A 25,178-nucleotide genomic window follows, 5' to 3' on the forward strand; every position below is an offset into this window, starting at 1 on the left:
CTGCAGGTAAGAAATGAGACAAACACGGCACCTTTTTGAGATCTGATCCAGTTCTGTTTTCCCAAGAGGACGCGTGCTCAGTTGTCCAATTAACTTTGACTTTTTCCATGTTGAGGGAAGATGAAATCTATCCGATGAAAGATAATGCTTCTTCTCATGAGACTTGTACAACATATGTGATATAATGCCAGTTTCCAACCGAAGTTAGCATTTTTTGTGTTTCTAAGAAATAGTATTGTATATAGTTTAGTGCTCATTATATAATGTTCAGAGTTGTGGTTTTATTTTTCTGTATCGTTCAAAATGTTTAGAATCTCTAGCATTAAATTTCACTACAGGGTGCTAAATACAACCAGAAATGCTGAGCATATAATAAAACCTATCAGAGTAAACAGCCTAATTTGAGCAGTTTAACAAATGACTGTTGCTTTCCTTTGAAATTCATGATGCCTCATTATAGCTGTTACTATGGAAATGTAAGGGTCACTTATGTGATTCTGGCAAAGCAACAAACATTTTCTCAAGTGTTTTGCAGACTGTAAACACAAAGTGCAGCATCGCCAGGAGCTTATGCCCAAGACAAACTAAAATAGCAATGTGCAATTTGTTAGAGCCATGTTCAGCTATCGTCATGGTTACCGGTGTCATCAGGTTCTCCTTCCCTTTCTGTATCAGAGGTTAAGCTTGTGTGTTTACAAGCAATTCTGTGCCCTTCATCCACAGTCGTTTAGAGAATTGACAGGCAAACACGAACAGGTAAATAACTTTAATCTAAAATGCATCATCATAGACACTATTGTGCGATACTGAATGGACAGTGCAATCAACCACTAAGAAGTATTAAAGCATTCACAAGATTTTAGCTTTAGCACTGTGATAAACATCTAGAAAATGTCATGCCTAATTCTGTTATTGCTTGCAAGGTCATTCAAAACGTATCAAAAACGAGCGTCTAGTATTATGTGCATAGTAATTGGCAAAGCTAATCGGTTTTGCTACTTGCTTAGATAGCAACAACTGTGAATTTTGGTTTTCATAAGCAAGCTAAGCCCAGCCAAGCTTTCCAGTTCATGCTAGCATCTGAAGCAAGTTTTGTCTATTATCACTTCGTCGTCAACAGGTCATTGAGGGCTATTGCTAATGTGCTATACTCATTATAAGGCTAAATTAGCTTTCTTAGCACTAATAAAAGTCAATTTTGTCTTCCCTGGAAAACAGAAAAAAACAAGTTGAGAACCTTAAGGCTAAGTTCTGCATGCAGGGTATACTGCGAAACTAATGTCTCTGAAGAGAAAGGTTTGATTGACACCTCATTTCAAGCAAGTGCGTGAAATTATACAAGCTCAATTATACCCCGAGTTCAGCACTAGCCTAGTTGCTTAGTAGCCGGTGTGCAAAAAGCCTTGTCTGTCAAACACAGAAGCCGTGATGCTAGTGACTAGTATCCTGCACTTTCAGATGCTTCTGGTGCTGTTAGCCGGTTTGGTTGTGGTTTCTTTTGGAGCTTGTGTTGACTGGAAATATGAGTTCCTGCGGAAGCAGTACACTCCGTAGAGGCTGAACTTTTTATCAGGGAAACCTAGGTTTCGGACACCAGGTTCTGGGCCCCCGCAGCGGGCCCGAGGATTGACGATGGGGTAACGGATGCTGCCATCTCCCACCCAGCCTGCCTCACAACGGTCCAAGAGCTGGATCTTCCATGCGGCGTATAATTGTCCGACTTTGGCGATCACTGCATCGTCACGTTGACATGCCTTTACTGCCTCGAGGTAGTTTACCTTTTTAAAACGTTTGAGAAAGTAAACACGTCCTGCAAGAGAAACTCAGTTTTATGAAAAACAACAAAAGCTGTGAGAAGAGTAGTAAAGGAAGAAAATTCTTCCAGTGGAACGTTTCATCAAAAATGCTAAGGAAATTATTCTGGAGAGTAGATATTTCACTGCAGAAGATATCAAAATTTGGATCGGAAATTTGGATTTCAAATCCTGCCTTCATCATGATGAAATGACAATGCATTTCTTTTTTTAGGTCTGACCGGTGAATCAAAAGAAACTATAAAAAAGGAAAGCACAAAAAAAGGAAACATTTCAGACCGCCATTTGTTTTTCAGAAGTCATTCATTGATTTTCTGTTTGTTTATGTGATGTCTGACTGTTAGGGCAGCAGATTGTCTCATATTTCCCACTGGGCCATTTGCTAAATTTCCAGCAGCTGGTCAGTATAGGGGTATTATTGAAAATTGCCCTAGCTATAAAGATTTCAGGACAAGCTGTCCTCTCTAATAGCCCACTTGGGGGACAAAAGAAAAGCCTTTTGGCTCTCAGTGACTAGACTGTGAGTGGGTCTGAAGAACTGGGCACCCACTGGATCATACAGCACTTAGTAACAAATAGTCTGAACCAGGGCCAAAAATATAGTTTTCTTCCTGAAGACAAAATCAATTCTACTTTCAACTGTGCAAACGCCTATTATTCCTGCATGGTCACAAAGTGACTCTGCACCCCAGAAGCTGTACTAAATCATAGTTTCCCTGAAACCTGATTTGATTTGGCCAATTTTCCAGGAATTGATGCATTGCTCAGTTAAGACTCCTTCGTTTGTGGGACTGGCACCATTTATTGGATATGTATCAAACGGAAGGCAGTGAAAGGAGAAGCAGGAGGACCTTCTAAACAGGAACCTAGTCCAACAGCCTCAGGCCAGAAAAGATCTCTAATAAGCAATTCCACCCTAGGCAAACACTCACCGTTGAGGTTCGAGGTAAAGCAAAAAGCATCATAGCGTTCGTCATCTTTGTGTCTGTAGCCATAGTTGCGGACCCCGGGGGGACTATCCTTGTGGCCACATTGGTCTCGAGGATGGGAGATGGGGTACTGAACCGAACCATCCTCTAGCCAGCCGGCATTGCACCAGTCCAACCCCTCAAGCCAAGCCTTATGGAGTTGCGCATGAGAGGCCAGAATTGCATCTTGCTGTCGGCAGACTTCCTCAGCCTGGTGGTAGTTTAGCTTGTAGCGTCCGGATGGAGGGTAGTATGGGAACACCACACCTTTGAAAAATGGTTCAGAGAAGTTGGTTCAGTAGGAATATGACACTTTATACAATCTTGGGGTGCTTTCACACCTGTAGATCGATTTGATTTGTTCCAAAACAAGGATTAAAATGATTACAATGTTCTTTGGATTCTTGGTGTGGTTCACTTTCGGTTTACTTCACTTTGGAACATGGACTGGAATTGGGAACCCCTAATGTAGCCTATTGTAGTAATGTTGTCTCTGGTATTCTGGTCTGTGAGCATACGTTCAAGGTGCGTGGCTTTGGACGGCGATTGCAGGGAGGGTGGGACGTTCGCTTTCAGTGCTATCGGGCTAATGTTAACATTTTCCAAGATCTCCTATTGCACCTTTTAAGGCATGGATGAAACACAACTTTCTAAAACTAAATTGTTCTAAAACTGAAATTTAATTGATTGCCACTCCATCTAATGTTAATAAGTTCAGTAATTTTAAACTTTCATTTGACAATACCCAAATATCTCCTCCTGCACAGGTCCGTAATTTGGGTGTGATTTTTGATGCTCAGTTGACTTTTAATTCTCACTTCAAAAATACAACTAAAGTTGCTTTTTTCCATTTTCGCAACATTGCTTGCATTAGACCCTTTCTTTCTAGGCCTGATGCTGATAGGCTTATTTATACCTTCATCACATCATGGCTCGATTATTGCTGCATGGGTTTTGACTTATACATCCTCACGCCATCACATTACCCCAGTGCTCCAGCAACTTCATTGGCTCCCGGTCCAATCATGTATTGATTTTAAAACTCAGATTTTAACATATAAAGCAGTGCATGGCTTGACTCTAGATTACATTTGTGACTTGGTAACTCTTTCCACACCTTCTCGCTTTCTACGCTCTGCTGGTTGTTTTTCTTGTATCAGCCTTAATGTGAATTTTAATGCGGCTAAGTTATGGAATGCATTACCTGTGTTTACTAGGAATGCTGCTTCCTTGGATTGTTTTAAGAAACTTCTTAAGAACCTTTCTAACTGGAGCTTTTAATTTATGACTATTACTATGATTTTATTTGTGTATTAAGACCACCTCGTTCAGGTGATATCAGACCGATTGTTTTGGTGCCGATCTGAGCATGATTGCCGTGTTCACATATGCCCAAACGAACCAAGCTGGGGGGGGGGGGTTGGTTTGGGGGGCATGCCAGGTTCCTAAACAATGGGCCAGGTGTGAAAGCACCCTTATGGCGCTTTTCCACTGCGCTGTACAGCTCATTATGGTACGGCATGGCTCGACTAGGCTCAGTTTGTGCTTCAACTGCAGTTTTGTACTGCTTTAGAGTGGGCGGGTTTATTAACATGTTGTTATTGTTGCGCCGGCTCTACTGCCGCGACTTGTGGAAAACTTCTTCATTCTGCGTCGCCCCATCAAGCTCTCACTGGATCCGCTCCTCTGCTATCAACAAGAGGAACATCTGTGCTTCCTCAACAGACAACGAAACAGCCATTTTGGGTTGTTAAAAAAAGTGTGCTCGTTTAAAACAGTTGTGTCTGATCCTTTTCTTGCTGTGCCGATTTAAATCTAGCGGTTCGGTTGTGTTTGGGTCGCAAGTTCAGTGACACAGGTAGTGAAGATTCTCTCCGGCCAATCCGTGATCAGCGGAGTTTACACGTCACATTTTGGTAATGGTACGGTTCACTTAGAACCTCAACCGAGGTGGTACTAAAAAAAGTACCAGGTACTGTACCAAGTGGGAAACCTCCCAAAGGTGAACCGTACCGTGCTGTACCATGCAGTGGAAAAGCGCCATTAGTTACTACAACCAAGACCAGTTCCCTGACCTTCAAGGTCTAGATTGACAAATCCTGTGTCATCCTCCATGTCATTGGTGACCTCACACTCGTAGCGGCCGTAATCTTGCAAGGTGATGTTGTGAATGATAAATGAAGCATCTCCTGGTCCTGCCCGTTCCAGAGACACTCGACCACGGTAGGACCCAAATGCCTTCTGTTGACGCCCCAGCGCTACAAACACGTCTTCAAACTGGAAAGCATCGGAAACCTTCGTCCATTTGATGCGGATGCGGTTAGGGTCGATGTCCTCTGGTTCATGGTGGTAACGGCAGGGAAGGGTGATACTGCCACCGCGATGAGTGACCACCTTACCTGGAGCAGTCTGGACTATCACTGCCCCTGTATCATCCTCTAGGGAAAAAGAGAAAGAAGTTTCCACTTTACACTCTATGAATTAGCACACTCTATAAATTGAGTTCCTGCAACATGCTAAACTTCAGAAACTTCAGCATTCAAACCGAATTAGATTCAAAGTGTTACAATTATACTTGAATATGAATTTCAGTTGAATTTTTGACATTTGAGAATACCTGTCAATTTGACTGGAATTTACTCTATTTTTGACTAAAATTTTCTTAAAGGTTTTGAGACTTTGCCGAATAAGGTTTGGGTGAAAATTAACTTTATGAGACTGAGGGAAAGTATGCAATTTTGTGGTTTTCTTTTTCATTCAGTTCATATGCAAATAGGGTCAATTTCATTTAAAATATAGCCAAATCTTTTAGTATTCTTTGTGCTTTGTCCCTTTCAATTGAGTGAAGTGACATGTCACATCGGTCTAAAATCTGCATACTGCATGAATATCCTTTAAGAGTGCCAATTGTGATTCAGAAGCGGCCCTATTGCTGAGTACCCTAGCTTTACCTGTTGCGCTAAATAAGCATCTGATCTTAAAATGAATATCTGTCTAAAAAGACATTGAAAATGCTTAAATCCTTCACCTTATCTTTTATTTCCCACAGAACCCTTTGCTTTTGTCTGAAGGCTGTTCAAAGGCACTTGAAGCATAGCTGGATCTCCAAGCCATCAAGTCTTAAAAGTGTGAAACACAGCTATCAAACAATACCTCCTCTGATGGCGATCCAAGATTTTCCGGACAGACCTCAAGGGCCGTAATCAGCTTTGACATCTGCTCATTTAAACTGTCAGCTGGATACCTGGAACCCTGAAATGTTTGTTACCACAACACCTTTTCTTTTGAAAGCAGGGTTGCCAAACATGTCCCATCATTAATTCAACCAGAGACAGCTAAAGAACCGGTATTCCATCCGAAGCAAAGGATCTAAACTGAAAGCAATATCACTGTAACCACAGACTTCCTGAAAGTAATTGGTAGCTGCCAAGTAAATGTTGGGAACATGCTGTTAGAAGACAGCTAGTGCAACAGCTTCAATTAAAGACCTTTTTTTCTTGCTTACATAAAAATGAATACCAAATGAAGAAATGTGACATAGTTGACTTGAAACTGATTATAATGTATGTTTACCTGCAATATAAATATGCAACAACTATCAGATGTCATGGGTAGAGTGGTCTCTGACTGTCAAAATGTACATTAAGTGCTCTGAATATCAATGCACTTACAAAATAATTGTATTTATTAGTTGGTTGCGTGTTTAACACCCTTGCAAAGCATTTTTGTACAAGTAGGCGGTTGTCTGTGGGGTATCATAACCTTCTTCAGCTTACGCCGCATTTGCAGATTTGCCTTATTTACATTGTGATCTGGGACACCTGGTATAAAACGCGCAGAAGAAGTTCTTACCCATTACATGAACCACTCTCCTCCGTCCTTTCTCCAATTCGGCTGGGTAGGTGGTCACAAAGGGTGAAAGGAACAACAGCGTGCAGGTAATGGTTTCCAAGCACAAGATCTTTAAAACACACATACACACAGAGAGACAGAGAGAGGGAGAGAGAGAGAGAGAGAGAACAATTGCACATTGCACACAAATTAGCTTGTTCATTTATGACATAATAATACAATGTGGGCAATATCTGACATAAATCTACTGCATTTATAATGATGTATATACCAGCATGATACATGCACAGAGCATGAACGTGGTTTGGATCAGTTTTGCAAACATTAGGTAGAGTCTAGAGTATGTTATGGCAAAATAATCAGGTTTCTGCTGTCTGAACAAAGCCACACAGAATTGCTTTACTAATGTAGGCCCTTTCCCCCCGTCTTCTTTTATGCAACATGATCCAGACCACACACATACGCACTATGCAGAACTGAAACCAGACCAAACACATTATATACGACACAACGGAATATACATCATCATCCTCAACTCTCCTTACAGCATGTTTGAGCATCCCCTACCGCAATGCACTGCGCATTATCAATGTTATCGTAGTGAAACCCACACACATTCAGTGAGTCTAAACTCACCATTATGAGAAGACGAGTTCTCTGTTGGTATGAAGTTATTATTGCTCCAGTGCACTGTCGCGTGTTCCGCGAGTTCTGACTCTGTTTCACTGCAGATGTCGTCTGTCTCGTCTCATCACACTGCAGCTGACGGTGTCGGCGCTGGAAGACTCTCATTTACACTACGACCGAAGGAAAGCTCTAAGTGTTAGGCTGATATACTGTGCTAACAAAGAGGGTTGCTCCGTTTTATCGGACGGTGTACTTTTAAGTTAACTTATTTTGTATAGCTTTGTTTACTGTGACGTATGGTGCAGATAGTGCGAATTATTTCGCAATTAATTTTTACTCGGCAGTTTATTTAGTAACTTTGCCGTGAATATTTAAACTCGAATAAGCTTAACTTATTTTTACTTATTGAAACTTTGATAATATGTTGTCGTATCTTGTCTATAATTAATGAATGTACTGTGTGTTGTTGATTTTTAAGAGCGCGAGTGGAGTTTCGTACTTAGGGGCCTATGTTACCTTGTTGCCTACTAGCTGTAGTGCACTATGTAGGGGAATTAGCTCAGATGGTAGAGCGCTCGCTTAGCATGCGAGAGGTAGCGGGATCGATGCCCGCATTCTCCAAAGCTTTTTTTCCCTTTCTTTCCTGCTCTAAAAGTTATAACTACATTTTAATTTAGCACGCAGTTACTGCTGGTGAGTATTTATAAGATACTGAGACTAAAATGACTAGACTTCGCGAATTAATCTCTGCATGAACCCATCTAGTATGCTAGACTAAGTATCCATAGCTAATGCAATAACGAAGAGTTTATTTGCAAAAACAGATAACACCGTTTTTATTAACTTTCATAAATCAGGTTTATTATTGTGTTATCGTGTTTTTATAGTGTATGTTGTGTATGTTAGCTGTATTTCTTTAGTTATTGTTATTTAATCAAAACAACCCACCTGCAGTTTGACTGATATTAACTGTAATGCAGAATTTAATTATCATTTTTCATTTTTATTTTACATTCTTAAAAACGGAGTTATCTGTTCTTGCAAATAAACTCTTTCTCGTTTACACTACGACTGAAGAAAAGCTCTTAGTGTTAGTCTGATATACTGTGCTAACAAAGAGGGTTGCTCCTAATTTTACATTTACTTATTTTGTGTAGCTAGTTTTGTTTACGGTTGCGTTTGTTGCAAATCGATGTTTGAAGCTGTACTCTGTAGTTTATTTAGTAACTTTATTTATACTGGTTTATTTTTAACCAGACCCTTTCCCTTTCATTATGTGAATTGGTAAGTAGGTTTTAAGATTGGATAGCTGATCAATAGTATGTAAGTAGTGTACTGTATCGTGAAACTATGGTGTTGTATCTTGTATATAATTTATAAATGTACTGTGCAGAGAATGAAGTAGAGTTTCTAACTTATGTCACATACTTGTATACTAGCTGTAGTGTAAAGATAGGGGGATTAGCTCAGAGAGAGGCCCAATCCTTTTGCCCGCACGCAAGCGAAAAAGTCACAGAAAACGGAAATAGGCCAACAAGTTTCCCCTGCAACAATACTCGGACTAAATTCCTGTGTGTTATAAAGGAGTTTTAGTTAGCTACATTTGAATCAAGTCACCCTTCGCGGGTTGGACTCGAACCTGTGCTCTATCGGCTGAGCCGTGCTGTCGACTACACGTCTGTTGTTAAGTGTACAATCGACTGCACCTTTATTTAGTTATCTATGACATATCATTTTATTAATGTTTTTGTGTGTGTGTGTGTGTGTGTGTGATATGTTTTATCAGATTTTATAAATCTGTTTAAAAGACACTTCAAATGTAAAATGTTTAATTAAAATAAATACACACAAATATTGACATGAGTACACACATACACATAGTAATAGCCACACAGAATAGCCTATATACAGAATATATACAGGAGAGACATTATTTATTGATAAAAGTAACCCCTTGCACATACTTACTCTTAAGGACTCCGCTTTCTGTCTCCAGGTCCCGCCGGCGCCTGTTCCTCTGGGTGTAACGGGACACAGGAGAAACAGATTCTTCTGCTGCCATTGCAATCTGAAAATAAATTACTTGTATTATATATATATGTGTGTGTGTGTGTGTGTGTTTAGAAGTATTAAAAATTTAAATTTAAGTTGATTATTAAGTTGATTTGAAGCAAATAATGTGCCTTGCTTACCACTGAATGAGTGTCTTCTGGTTTATCTCAGACAGCTGGATCATTATTTCATCCATGTTACTGGGGTAATAAACATGTCCAGGACCATAAACAGGCCTGATGATGAGTTGTCCACAGAAGACAGGAGTCCCTGATATATCATTATGTAAAGTCAAATATGAAGTCTAACATTTCCTTCTGTTTCCTATGCTGTCCTCTTAAACCATTACACAGTGTACGCACAATAAACACAAAGTACTTTTCACAGACTCGTGCAAGAGCATGTCCTGTTTCAAACACTGACCTTTTAAACTATGACTACACTCACAACGTGCGACAAAAATAAAGACCAGTCTTCTGACAACACACATCCTCATACTTCAAATGTGGTCCTCTTACCCCAGGGTCACCCCAGGGTCAATAATCTCTCAAAGTCTCAGGCATTTCTCAAGTGTTCTTCACCTTTTGGTCTACCCAAACTAAAATGAGCAATATTCTCAACATACTTTGGCCCATATGGATAAATGTATGTTTAAAAAAAAAACTAAACTGTTTTTATTTATTTATCCAAACGTCATTATTATTACATTATTCTAGAAAATATGCTATTTTTCTTGGTAAATGCAGTTCACCCTATCTCCACAACGATTTGGTACTGGTTTGTAAATTAAAAAATGTGTCATTAGCAAATATACGTTTAAATTGTTTAATCATTATTTTCAGTTATAGGGCCCAGAAACCATTGTTGACAGTAATGTAGCTTAATTAGCGGATGCCTGATGATTTCAACTTACAGGTTCACAGATGCTGAAGAAAACGTGTGCTGTATATGCATTCCAGCTATACTGCCACTATTCATTTTCCAAAAATACACATTGTATATGAACAAATAATGAGGAATATTCAAAAATGAGGTATAGCATTACCAAAGATGACAATTATAGCAGCTGGCGATTGATCAAAAGTAAGCCACTGGCAAGACACGTTTGGTCAAAAGTAAGCCACAAGCGAGACGCGATTGGTCAAAAGTAAGCCACAGGCGAGACGCGATTGGTCAAATGTAAGCCACAGGCGAGACGCAATTGGTCAAAAGTAAGCCACAGGCGAGACGCGATTGGTCAAAAGTAAGCCACAGGCGAGACGCGATTGGTCAAATGTAAGCCATAGGCGAGACGCGATTGGTCAAATGTAAGCCATAGGCGAGACGCGATTGGCTCATGTGGGCTTACTTTGGCTCAGTCGGTGGGAAGCATTTTAAGGCGCAAACGAGAGGAAGCAGGATCTATACCGCAATCTCCAAAGCTTTTTTTTTTTTTCTGTTCTAAGAGTTATAATTACATTTCAGTTTAACACACAGTGACTGCTGGTAAGTATTTATTAGACACTAAGACTAAAATGACTAGACTTTGCGAATAAATTTATGCAGGAAGCCATTTAGTATGCTAGGCTAAGTATCCATAGCTAATGCACTAACCTTAGTCTATGAAGAGTTTATTTCCAAAAAAACAGATGAAACCGTTTATATTAATTTTCATGAATCATGTTTTTTGTTTTGTTTTTTGTTACCATGTTTTGTGTATGTTAGCTGTATTTCTTTAGTTGTTTTTATTTAATCAAAACAACTCACTTGCAGTTTGATAGGAATGCAGAATAATTTATTATTATTATTTGAACATTTTTAATAACAGAGTTACCTGTTTTTGGAAATAAACTCTTTAGCGCCGGAAAACTCGTTGCACTTTTAAGCTGTAACTTACTTTGTGTAGCTAGCTTTGTGTATGGTTGCGTATGTTGCAGATTGTGCGAATTTGTGCAATGTTTGTAGCTTTACTCGGTAGTTTATTTAGTAACTTTGCCGTGAATATTTAAACTCGAATAAGCTTAACTTATTTTTTAACCAAACTCTTTCCCTTTCATTGTGTGAACTGGCAAGCAGTTATTAAGACTGGTTAGCTAATAGAGTGTACTGTATCGTGAAACTTTGATAATATATTGTCCTATCTTGTCTATAATTAATGAATGTACTGTGTGTTGTTGTTGATTTTTAAGAGCGCGAGTGGAGTTTCGTACTTATGTTACCTTCTTGCATACTAGCTGTAGTGCACTACGTAGGGGAATTAGCTCAGATGGTAGAGCGCTCGCTTAGCATGCGAGAGGTAGCGGGATCGATGCCCGCATTCTCCAAAGCTTTTTTTCCCTTTCTTTCCTGCTCTAAAAGTTATAACTACATTTTAATTCAGCGCGCAGTGACTGCTGGTGAGTATTTATAAGATACTGAGACTAAAATGACTAGACTTCGCGAATTAATTTCTGCATGAAGCCATTTAGTATGCTAGACTAAGTATCCATAGCTAATGCACTAACGAAGAGTTTATTTGCAAAAACAGATAACACCGTTTTATTAACTTTCATAAATCATGTTTATTATTGTTTAATCATGTTTTTTAATTGTTTTATTGTGTTAGATAACTGTATTTCTTTAGTTATTATTTAATCAAAACAACCCACATGCAGTTTGACTGATATTAATTGGAATGCAGGACAATCTGTTTTTTATATTTATTTATTTAAGCAATTTTACACATTATTGCAATGAATTACAATAATTTGTGTAATATTTCGTATTTCCATTCAAAGCTCCTTTGTTAATACTGATTTAGTATGTTTTTGTTGCAGTATTTGGATCCTTTGATAGATATTTGGAATAAACTGGTGAGTTGTCACGTTATACATTTACATTGTTGGCCAAAAAATGATTTGAACATTTTTGAATGTTAAATTCTGCATTCTGCAAAGTTTGCTTTTAAGGTTAGTAGTTGTAGAACTCAACCCTGCTGACTTGATCATGTACATGCAGCGTATCCAGATGAAGATCTTGTAGGATGATATTTTATTACCTATGAGACCAGTCAGTCAGTTATTCAAGAGAAAGTTCTGGCATGTGTTACATTTAAGATGCAACTGTGAGATTTGTGTGGAACAGATGGAGAGAACACAAGAATAAGAGTCCTCTGGTTGCAGCACATGAGATTTTTACAGTGAGGGACAGAAGGCTAATAAACTGCAGTGTTAAAGGTCTTGTTGTGTCAGGACAGGTAGAACAAGCAATGGTTTAATGATCTCCGCATCTAGCAATCTAGAGTTGTTTTTCTCATGAGGAATTCAGTAACAGCTGTAGCTCAGGCAACTGACACAATCCAGACGTTTCAAAAGCAGTGTCCTGTACCCTACGTGATTGCCAAATTAACAGCAACCCACTGGAACACAATGGTGCCAATTTAACTAGCACTTTTTCCATAGCAATAGTTCACCCAGCATGGGTTAATGATGATGGAACTTCAATACTTGAAGAAACTAACCCTTCAAGGTCAATGTTGTTGTTTTTTCTATTGATTTAAGTTATTCTCATTGTTAATTTGGTGCACAGGTGCGATGGAAAAGAAGTAGTCCAGCTCTCGTTTGCAGCACAGGGCGAGCAGTACAGGACCAGCCCCATGCAGCAGGTTGACAAGGAGGACAGACATCAGGGTCGTGACGGGAATCCTGTACATTTCTGCAGTGCGTGGGTGCAGCGACGCTCCAACATGAGACCACTGGCACTGTGGTGGACAGAAGCACAAGATCTTGTTTTTGTGGGTGAGTTTTATATAATCGATAAGACAATTTTCACCTGGTAAATGAAAAAACGGGTGAAAAAAAAATCCACTAATTTGAAGGAAAGGACTTTTGGTCACTTTGACTTGGGCCAAAACACAACCACCCAGGGGTGCATTTCCCATAAAACAACATAACTTGTTGCTTAAAGGAATAGTTCACCAAAAAGTAAATTCTGTCATTAATTAATCACCCTCATGTCGTTTTAAACCTGTAAGACCTTCGTTCAACTTCAAAACACAAATGAAGATATTTTTAATGAAATCCGAGAGCTTTCTGACCCTACATAGACAGCAGTTTAACTGACACATTCAAGACCCAGAAAGATAGTAACGACATCGTTAGAACCTAAATTCAACTTCCGTGTCAATCTTTAACGTTTGTTTACTACAGTACCACAATGCATGTTCTGGCATTCTGACATAGAAACCAGATGTGCTGTGCCTTGATTGCAAGGAGAGGAATGCAGTGTATACTGCTGATAGTTAGAACCAAAGCCTAGCAGTCTCTTTCCTCTCCAACAGCTGTACTGCCGTGAATGTACACCGAAGACTTGACACGGAAGAGAAGAAATTGTTGAATGAAGTCTTTTTTTTGGGGGCACAAAAAAGTATTCTCGTAGCTTCATAAAATGACCGTTGAACAACTGATGGAGTATTTTTGACGATGTTCTTACTACCTTTCTGGGTTTTAAACTATGTTTTGCTGTCAATGTAGGGTCAGAAAGCTCTCGGATTTCATCAAAAATATATTAATTTGTGATCTGAAGATGTAGGGTAAGTACTTGCATCCATTGAAATCGAATTGGAGCTAAATTCTGCAGGGCAGTGGTTCTCAAGGATCAGGATTGGAGACTGCAGGCTTACTTTTATTTAGGTGACCACTCTTCAGAAATGGTGGTGTGTATACAATCTAAGTCCACATGTCAAACAATATGCCGTATGTCTAACCACAGGCCGAGAGCTGTAGTTCCAACCATGCCTGTTTATGATACTGTTTGCGAATGTTCATTGGAACTATTTCAGGAAACACTGAATTATTGGACTATGTTGTTAATTACGATCCAACCATAGTTGGATAACAATGGCTAACGCACCCAATAGCACTCACATACCAACACAAACTGATATTCCCTTAATGAAAATGCAAGAACCTAGTCTCATATTGTACTTTTGTAAAGTTCAATGGTAAGGGCAAAATGAGGTCTCATCCAAGCCCTTGTAATGTATTTTTAGAGGCCTCTGCCTATGGGTAAGTATAGATGAATAGACCGCAGTGACGTCCTCTCAGCTTTGAGGAGGCGTTCATTAGTATGTCGAGCTGGAGATCTACAGTGAGACGCCAGTGAAGTCCTGTTCTACTGGAGGTCTTTGATTAGGAATGCTGACTGCTCAGGCCTCATACTGGGAATTAAAGGGGTGCTGGATGAGCTTGTTCAGACCAAGGCTTTGATCGTGATACTGTTTGATGGTGCCTTTCTATAACATCAGCATACAGTAGACAGAAATCTCCAGATTCTGCCAGAAACTATGGAGGAAATACAGTATACCTCAATGGTTGCATCCAACGTGAACCTTAGACACAGATTTGACAGTTTCTAACAGATGTTTTCTTGCTCTCTTCCAATATTTGACTAAATATTGGAGAAGTTTTTCATGTCTTACCTGTAAAATGGCACATGCAAAATATACCGTCCAATCAAGCATCCAAGTGCAGCCAGGTGTGCAAAGCCCATATGCAAATGAACCCAGCATTAGAAGAGCATTGGAATAGGAGCAGCAACATCTGGAGTCGAAAAGACATTGTGCAACAAGTATTACTTCAATCTGAGTGTCAACACTACACGCCTTGCCTCTACACACCAGTGCTTTGATGGCAAATTAATGCAGTCCAACTCAATCCCCAAGGGCACCAGCGCTGCCGCAGCAATGCACTCCCGCTGAATACAGATCGGCCCGACTGCATTGAGTTCACACAATCATTCATACTCATTGAGGCTTTAAAACACAAACATAGGTGCATTACCCATGATTAGACCCTAAACAGAGCCTGGTCGTATTGAAAGTCTTTCAAGAAAGTTATAACAAGCTGTGAAATTCATGTTCACCCAGGAATTCAGATACATCTTTAGAGAATTTATTTTTATTGCTTGATTTTAAATATCATATACAATGGTAATTAAATTTATTTTAGTATTCATGATATTTTTTCACAAATTCTTATAAATATGATGCATACATCTTACAAATATAAATTTAAAATAAAATATCATGGTAACACTTTAGAATAGGTAACACCTATTAGTTGCTTATTAGCATGCATATTACTACATTATTAGCCATGTATTAGTGCTAATTAAGAACATATTAATGACTTATTCTACACCCCTAATCCTACCCAATACCTAAACCTAACAACTACCTTACTAACTACTAAGCAGCAAATTAAGAATTTGAGAGAAATGTCGTAGTTAATAGTTAACAAGTGTTACCTATTCTGAAGAGTTACCAATATCATATATACTGTACATATATGTATATATATATTATGTATAAAATAATATACATTATTGTTTTATATATTAAGCATTTAGTATCATAAGCATAAGCACTCAATTAGTATCGAATCAGTCACAGATGTTGAATTGGAATGTGAGTAGAAACATTTCAAGGAATTTCCCCTGCCCTATACATACTATATAAATATTCTCACCAGCACCTGGGCGTCCCTGAGTGCACAGGTATTATGTGATCGATGCAGGTTTCTGTCCTCTGTACAAGCATGCGTGTTGGCGTGCCCTCATTCTTTATCAAACACATTCCCACACATGTCACACCCTCTGCTTGTTTGAGTTGATGGAGGGGCTCAGCCAGGACTCATGGGTAGGATTAGCTTATCAAGTCACAGCACATCTCCTGCCTGATCGATGAGCCACCATTGTGCCAGGGTTTCAGCTGGAACAAGGACTTTTGATAACCTATTGAGCAAGCTAAAACCCCAATCTAAACAAAAACAAAGGTACCCTCGATACCTTTGTGTTGGGCTGAGGCAGAGGGGATATTCTTGGACTACCCAAGGTGACAATAAGCTACCCACCTTATTGAGTGCTAATGATTAGTAATACTTACCTTACAGTCATTTAGAGGAGATCAATGCTATAAAGCTTAGGTTATTAAAAAGCCTGAATGTGTTGGTATAAAACTGACTGAATGTAATAACTTTAGAGTATGTGAAATGTATTCACAGCAACTTTGGGGAAGCCCACAGGATCCTTCAGATACGGTTCATACTCTTGCACATATCTGTTGAGCATTTCTAATGGGCAATCAAGAACGGCCTATATGGATAAAGATATGAGTTTTTTTGTCCCAGCAGAATTAATTATGGAGATCATACACAAGCATATGGTGAGCATCAACTTACCAATCCTCTCAAGAAAGTGAATCCCATGGCAGGCAATAGATAAATCACAAGAGAAGATCCAGGGGGTGCCAGATCAAGGCCTTTTCTGCTCACATTCAGCCTGATGGATACAAGCACCATTACTGATTCTGTAGAGAAAATACTAACCACTGACCAATGTCAATGGTGTCTGTTTCTACACCTTGGATTCTCCAACAAGAGCACTGATCTATATATAACTGGATCGCTCATCGCGTTCTAAACTGCCAACAGACAGTGAAGCCACCGGAAGTGTTCGATCCGCCATCTTACTGATCCCTACCAGCAGAGAGCACCATTGAGTTACATTCAAACTGCTGTCCTAAAATAACTCGATTGGAAGCTGATCAGTCAAACGGGACTCGTTTTTATGTTATGTGTATGTAAATTCATCTTTACTTCAGATGTTATCTGCAGTGTTTACGGCCTTTTGGGGCACTATAAGCGATATATTCAAATTGTTTAGGTGGGTGTATCTGCTGTGCACTGACGACACAGGTAACTGATCAAACACAAACATGGCTTATTTCTTTATGAACAAAGTTATTCAGGAATTATTAAAGGAACGTTTTAGTATCAGAAATGGATTTTAATATATTACAATGAATTATACAATTATGTTGTTAATATTTCTCTATAATGAAATTTAAAAAAATAATAATTTACTATCTGGGAAATAAAGCTTTGTATTTATTTCTTAAATCCGTACTGTATATAGTCAGTTATTTCTCTGAATAAATTCAGATTTCAGAACGAACACTTTGTAGTTTGTTATATGTGTTGAGGTCGTGTCCGTCTGATGTTTATCATGTTCATGATGCTCACTACTGTAAAGAACGTAGCTTTTTAATAAGTAGGGGAAATTCCTGACATTTAAAAAATAACCGTTTACATGCCTAGGGTGTTCGCATTGTAATAATGTACAGAGATACTTAATATTTATAAACACTGACTTTTTAGTTGATGTTTTCTTATTAAAATCATACAAATTCCTATTAATTCAATGGAACTTTTTCGCACACTAGGGATTACCAATATGGCGGCGCGGCGGCTTCACTTTAATGACGTCATGAGCAATCCAGTTCTATATTATAGATCAGTGAACAAGAGGCATATCCCTTGGCCAGGAGAACAGGTCAATGAGGTCAATGACACACGTGAAGGAAAACACAGTAACTTTTCTTCTGTTTAATGTTAAAATGTACATGCTATTGATGTTGTAGTGTGTTACGTAAGTGAGACATGACTTCATTGCGGTTTTCCAGTTTTTACTTTTGGTCACCTGATATTATGATAGAATACTTGCTTCTGATTGTCCCAGTGTGTGTGGTCCTATGGAATACTTGATTCTGATTGTACAATTGTGTCTGGTCCTATGGAATACTTGATTCTGATTCGTCAATTGTGTGTGGTCCTATGGAATACTTGATTCTGATTCGTCAATTGTGTCTGGTCCTATGGAATACTTGATTCTGATTCATCAATTGTGTGTGGTCCTATGGAATACTTGATTCTGGTTGGTCAATTGTGTGTGGTCCTATGGAATACTTGATTCTGATTGGTCAATTGTGTGTGGTCCTATGGAATACTTGATTCTGATTGGTCAATTGTGTGTGGTCCTATGAAATACTTAATTCTGATTGGTTACTTGTGTGTGGTCCTATGGAATACTTCATTCTGATTGGTCAATTGTGTGTGGTCCTATGGAATACTTCATTCTGATTGGTCAATTGTGTGTGGTCCTATGGAATACTTCATTTTGATTGGTCAATTGTGTGTGGTCCTATAGAAATACTTGATTCTGGTTGGTCAATTGTGTAAGGTCCTATGGAATACTTCATTCTGGTTGGTCAATTGTGTAAGGTCCTATGGAATACTTCATTCTGGTTGGTCAATTGTGTGTGGTCCTATGGAATACTTGATTCTGGTTGGTCAATTGTGTGTGGTCCTATGGAATACTTGATTCTGGTTGGTCAATTGTGTGTGGTCCTATGGAATACTTGATTCTGATTGGTCAATTGTGTGTGGTCCTATGAAATACTTCATTCTGATTGGTCAATTGTGTGTGGTCCTATGGAATACTTGGTTCTGGTTGGCCCATGGTGGCATTCAGTGGTCTCATATTAGTTCTAAGCTAGTGAAAATGGAGAATTTCTAATCTCAAAATTGTAGTGATCGACCGATATTGATTTTTTTATAACCGATACCGATTATTTGCATGTTTATGTACCCGATAACCGATATGCAGAACCGATATTTATTTACTGTTATACTTCTGTTTCTGACAATTATTACAACACAAATGAGCTGAAAAAAAAAAACATTTTATTTATAACAATCACTCCCTCCTTGCATACAAAAAACTTTATATTTATACACAAATAAATAGAGGGGTCTGAGTCCAAAAAATGTAAGTGCACTGTTACTAAGTGTCTTTGTTTTAAAATAAAAGCTTTGATGAGGTAAAAAAAATAAAAACGGGTAAAAAAATAAAGCACAAAAATGATTCTAACATATTGGTGGGGGCGGGAGGGCTATTTAGGAGTGCATAGCTATTTAGTAGTGTAACTTAATAATCCCAGTTAAGCAGAACTAGGTTTTAGTGTAGAAAACAGAGTCTTTCAGCATTCTGCCCTGTAAGCCTGCTTCCTTCAAAAATTTCATGCAGTGGCCGTGCTTGAGGCTTCCTGATCATCAACCCAGTCAGGTGCTGAGAAATATGAACGAACTTTTATCCCGAGACTATATAAAATTAAACAGCACTTGTCAGTTGGCATTTTATGATCTAGATTCAATCTAACGTTAGATCATGAAATGCCAACTGACAAAGTGCTGTTTGACTATAATTTAATCAACCGCTATCGCTCATGGAGATAATAAATAAATAATTTCCACAAAGCGGTATATGTATATGTGTATTAGCGAAATAATTGTTATGTAGTAAATGATAATATAATCTAGTGTGTTTAAACAAGATAATCTTGTCAAAAGTTTCATTCAGTGGCATTGCTTGAGGCTTCCTGATCATCAACCCAGTCAGGTGCTGAGCAATATGAACGAACTTTTTTTCCCGAGACTATATAATGTTAAACAGCACTTGTCAGTTGGCATTTTATGATCTAAATTTAATCTAATGTTTAATCATGAAATGCCAACTGACAAAGTGCTGTTTGACTATAACTTAATCAACCGCGATCGCGCATGGAGATAATAAATAATTAATTTCCACAAAGCGGTAGGCTATATTTATATGTGTATTAGCGAAATAATTGTTATGTAGTAAATGAAAATATAATCTAGGGTGTTTAAACAAGATAATCTTGTCAAAAGTTTAATTCAGTGGCCGTGCTTAAGCCTCCAGATCATCCGTCAGTTGCTAATATGAACGAACTTTCTCTTCTAGACTAATGGAGAGCAAATACAACAGATAGAGAATTAAATTCAACGCTTTTATTTTCAACATGCACTCATTCATGTCTGTTTTATTTAATTCATGTAAAGATACGTCTTTATTGGGGCAGGACATGACGAACACTACGTGACTCAATGAGTTCGTCTCAATTGTTTAGAAACAAGCTGCATAAATTAACTATATCAGGAATTTATGTCTCAGATCTCATTTGTGCATGTCTGTTATGTTAAATAAAGTTGATTAATTAAAGCAAACCAAGTAGAACATATACTTTACCTGTGCACTGAGTTGTTGTTGACTGATCTCCTCAGACGCCCGGGCTGCAATGGCGGAAATCTCAAAACGGCCACAAGATGGCGCCTTAAATCGGCGAATCCGATATTACAAAACCGATACCCGATTATGGAAAAATGCTTAAATATCGGGAAAAATATCGGTAAACAGATACATCGGTCGATCACTACAAAATTGCCTTGGTGGACTTTTTTTTTAGGCTACACTGTAGACTAATTTTTAGATAATATATAGGTAAGGTTACAACATAATTTTAACTAAAATTAATATTCAAACATACACATTTATTTATTTGTTGAGTCATGCAGTAAGTGGAATATTGTACAGTAAGTTACATTATTGGAAGGTTATATATATTTTCCACGTATTCTCGTATGCAAATGTCACGTATAATTAGCATCATGCAAAACTGAAATCAAACAATAGAACACTTTCTTCCTCGGAAAGTGACAAACTGCTCTCGTCTATAATGAAAGGAAAATGTTCATTTGCTTTAAGTAATTGCAGGCTTTGCAAGAAAACACATCTCTCCCTAGTGGGATTATGGGCTCGGCTTCATTGGCACTTGCGAAACGCTGAATTGAAATGTTTTCGACTTTAACTTTAAGCCCTCTGTGATGTGCAGAGAGAAAAACCTCACTAATAAGATGTTGCAGCGCTCAACTGCTCTATCAAGAGTTAACTAGTCCACCTTTATTCACACTGTCTTTATTAAAAAGATTTCACTCTTACCGACTATTGATTTCTGGCAAGGTGGAAGAGGATAATGATATCTGCGAGTGGAGGTGTGAACAAGAAATTTATATCTGGAGCCATGTGGTGTTTTTTTTTTAAATAAAGTGCAGCTCTGCCAAAAGGGCACTTTGCAGAGACAGTGAATACCCCAATGTGGCATTTCCTAAGCGTCTGGGGGACAAATAATGAGTGGCAGGGGTCATGAAAATGAAAATTCTTGAGCATGGAGGCAAAAATAATGACTGCAAATGCCACCACTGAAAGCTCAGACACAGGATTTAACGGAATAGTTCACATAGACATAAAAAATTGGTCATCGTTTACTTTCATGTCATTCCTAAAACATATGACTCCATTGGAACGCAATGGTGAAGTTTAGGGGAATGTCCACGCTGCTCTTTTTCATATAGATAAATGGTGAGCTGAAAAGCTCGTCATGATAATAGCCTGATACGTTTCAATTTAGTTGAAATATTCCTTTAATAATCTTCTTTTCCCAAGCAATGTTTTCAAGATGGATTTCATAGTTTATTGTAAAGGAAACCATGGGTGTAAAGGTAAAGACAGGTGTGTTATTATAACAAATACTTTACTTGTATCCAATTTCATGGTTGGATGGCTAGACTAGATATTGTCCAGTGCCATTCTTCTTGTGTTCACGAGTATCTTACTGACAGCTTCGTAGATATAACAGCTCAATGAGAAGTGCTGTATTGCCGTCCGCTGAGCACAGATGCACAGTCTGATACTGACGTTCTCACTTTCTGTCTTTCTCACTTCCCTTCTTCTCCCGAGCCCTTTTAATCCATAGGGGTCTTGGTTTAGTTTACCTGCATTACAGGTGTGATAATGGAATTAACGTCTCGATATGACATGCTGTGCCAGGTGACATTGTCACCTCTCTGTCACTCAAACCAATAATAACCCCGTTATCTCAAGTTAAATTTCTAGCATTACATTGCAAAAGTTAACATTTTTCTATTGTGTCCTAATACGAAGCAGAATGGTAATGCACAAGAGTTTGCGTTTATTGATTTGGGGATTTTGAAACTAACGTTTTTTAATGCATATTCTTTCCAGATTAATTTTTAAGAATTTTTTTTTTTTTTTTTTTGTCTTGGCACTGTAGACATTTTGGTGGGGGAAATTAATTTTTTTGCATGTGTCACCACATCTTCCATTTGGTTTTTGTGTAAACCTCCCTGAACCTTTAATACGGTGAGAGAGAATGTCAATGAAATGTCAGTATCTGCATTCCACCGATACTAATGAGTTTAAATGGCCTCATTCAGTGCAGCAACAAAACAATTAAAGGGATAGTTAACCCAAAAATGAAAATTGTGTCATTTAATTACTCAATATCTTAATTTGTGTACCGAAGATGAACGAAGGTCTTATGGATTTGAAATGACATGAGGGTGAGTAATTGATGACAGAATTTTCATTGATGGGTGAACTATCCTTTTAAATATTTCATGGAGATGTATGTAACCTTAAAGGGGGGGTGAAATGCTATTTCATGCATACTGAGTTTTTTACACTGTTAAAGAGTTGGATTTCTACTGAGCCCCTAAAGTGACCTTTGCAAAAAAATAAAATAAATAGAATTTCGCGTTCGCACGAGAAACTATGGCGTGCGCACGAGAAACTATGACGTGCGCACGAGAAACTATTGCGTGAGCACGAGAAACTATAGCGTGAGCACGAGAAACTATTGCGTGCGCACGAGAAACTATGACGTGCTCACGAAAAACTATTGCGACCTCACGAGAGTTTCTCGTGCTCACGCTATAGTTTCTGCATGTTTACGCGTTACAGTTTCCGGTTCACTCTCTGGAAGCGAAAGCATGGATGCGCACAAATTAATTGAGATTTATTTTAAACTTGGCCTTCAGTACAGATAAATTGTTTCTGTTCTTGCATTTCGACACAGATATGTAATCACTGAGTGACATCTAAAACGCATTTTGAGGTCTAGACGCCTGTTTCGACGAAAAGACTATTCAAGCTTCGAAGACGCTATCGCATTTATTCAGCATCAACTCCAAACATCAGGCCAGCTCCACGGATACAGGTGGATGCATGCAAAATGTAACGAAAACGGACTGCATGTTACAAAAAAAGAACATGTTCGCTTCATTTTGAGCTTGTTTGATCCTGCTGGCGTAGAATTTAGGAAAGCCCGACGTCTCCATCAGCATAACTATTTCGCAAATGGACCGAATTACATCTGGCATTTTGATTCTTACGATAAACTAAAGCCATATGGTATTTGTATTAACGGCTGTATTGACGGCTTTTCAAGGAAGATCATTTGGCTAAATGCGTTCACAACCAGCAGTGACCGGAAGGTCGTCAGAGAATACTACGTGGAAACAGTGGAGAGTTCAGGTGGCTGTCCTCGGATCATGACAGGTGACTGTGGAACAGAGAACGGGCACGTGAGAGACTTCCAGCGATTGCTCAGATGCAACATTCTGCCGGACTCCAACATTGACAGCTACAAGGAAGGTGCAAGCACAGCCAATCAGCGAATAGAGAGTTGGTGGGGATTCCTCAGGAAAGAATGCATGGAATTTTTCATCTCTTTGTTCACTGACCAGAAGGACAAAAATAAATAAATTTGGATAAAAATCTCATCCGTTGCTGTTTCTTGGGAATTATCCAGGTGAGTTTTGTCTTAAAAGTTAACGATGTAGGCCTAGTGCACACTACACAGCATAATTTACCTATAAAGCATTGCTTTGGAGCTCATTTACCAAAAGTATCACAAATCCATGTTATCATCCATAACTTGCAATTTATTCGTTTTATTTTAGAGTTTTTATTGAATTAATGTAACAATTCTTAGTTTATTGAAGTAAAAACAAACCTTTTAAGTAAATAATTGTGTAATAAAAATTCACATAAAAAAAAGCCTAATGCCTATTTGTGAAAATTTCATAATCTGCATCATCAAAAGTGTATATTGTTTTATACAGTTGATCATTTACTGTGTGGGGTCAAACTAACCTCCCCAAGTGCATGAGTGTGACTTGCATGAACTATCCCTTTAATTCCTAAACTGAAAATTCTCTCATCCTTTACTCACCCTTATGTTGTTCCAAACCTGGATGAGCTCCTTACCTTCATGCTGATAACGGAACAGCTGATGGTAGACACCGACTTCCATAGTAAGAAAAACTACTTGGTTAACAGCATTCTTCACAATATCTTATTTTTTGTTCAACAGAAGAAAGGAACTCATTCAGGTTTGGAACAACATGTTTTGGATGATCTATCCCTTAAATTCTAAGTCAGTCATGGAATTGTGGGGTTATAATTATAAATGTATGCTGTTTTGGGTGTACTTTTTTCTCAACACCATTTGCTTACAAAATATTACATTTATATTAAAAAGTCACTTTAATGAAGACCTAAATGAAACTTGGTGTTTATGGATATTGATGATCTAGATACTAAAAAAAGTACACTCCCAATTGCAGGTTGAATAACTTTAATGCAAACCTTTGTTTATATTTATTTATTTAATTGCAGGATGAATTGGATGAAACTGCACGTGTGTGGGATGTGCATGTAATAAGACCATCAAAAAACGACAGAGTGCCGAGCGGTAGACCCAATGTCATGTACTTATTCCCAGAGCTCTACAGAACAGAGAACTACATGTCACCAGCGGACCCAGGACATCCTACAGCTGTGCAAGACACAGCTCCTCACGTGTTCATCACACGTTCATCTATACATTGTGACAGTGATGTCTATGACATTTGTAATTCTGTTATGACTGAGGCAAACTTTGAGCTTCCAAAGGACTCCTATCAAGCAATGGACTTATACTTGCATCCAAGGAATGCAATACTGACTTTATTGTAACCTGTGCTCAGACTGAAAAGAAATAGAGGGGTTGGTGGCATTTTTTATTTACAGGATATCCGATGCCCAAATGCTATTGCTAAAGAAGTACTATGATGTTACAATATACATTTCAAAAGGCTTGTATAGCAGTTTAAAGGTGCACTTTGTATGCATTATGTAAATATTTAGACAACAGTTTTCAGAAAAGTAATTGTCTCTAAAATACTCTAAGGGTTAGTTCACCCAAATGTTAAAATTCTGTCATTAATGACTCACCCTCATGTCGTTCCAAACCCGTGAGACCTCCGTTCATCTGACGCTGCTGACGTGTTTTCTTTGTTATTGGGCACAC

General features: G+C 38.4%; 1 protein-coding gene, 2 non-coding genes and 1 pseudogene across 3 annotated transcripts; 2 read left to right on the forward strand and 2 right to left on the reverse strand.

Moving 5' to 3' along the window:
- Window positions 1–751: 751 nt before the first annotated feature.
- On the reverse strand, window positions 752–7,728 carry LOC113040087 (hyaluronan and proteoglycan link protein 4-like). The gene is made up of 5 exons (XM_026198337.1): window positions 7,271–7,728; window positions 6,635–6,743; window positions 4,858–5,220; window positions 2,747–3,049; window positions 752–1,810 (listed from the first exon to the last, which is right to left on the reverse strand). The coding sequence occupies exons 1-5, from the start codon at window positions 7,424–7,426 to the stop codon at window positions 1,455–1,457; spliced, it is 1,287 nt and encodes a 428-aa protein (XP_026054122.1). The 5' UTR covers window positions 7,427–7,728; the 3' UTR covers window positions 752–1,454.
- An 81-nt stretch (window positions 7,729–7,809) lies between these two features.
- On the forward strand, window positions 7,810–7,882 carry trnaa-agc (transfer RNA alanine (anticodon AGC)). The gene has a single exon. It is a non-coding gene; the product is annotated as a tRNA-Ala (tRNA).
- A 3,661-nt stretch (window positions 7,883–11,543) lies between these two features.
- Window positions 11,544–11,616, forward strand: trnaa-agc (transfer RNA alanine (anticodon AGC)). The gene has a single exon. It is a non-coding gene; the product is annotated as a tRNA-Ala (tRNA).
- A 442-nt stretch (window positions 11,617–12,058) lies between these two features.
- On the reverse strand, window positions 12,059–18,628 carry LOC113040542 (transmembrane 6 superfamily member 2-like; annotated as a pseudogene).
- Between the last annotated feature and the right edge of the window lie 6,550 nt (window positions 18,629–25,178).

This window comes from Carassius auratus, chromosome 22 (genome assembly GCF_003368295.1).
Source record: "Carassius auratus strain Wakin chromosome 22, ASM336829v1, whole genome shotgun sequence".
NCBI lineage: Eukaryota > Metazoa > Chordata > Actinopteri > Cypriniformes > Cyprinidae > Carassius > Carassius auratus.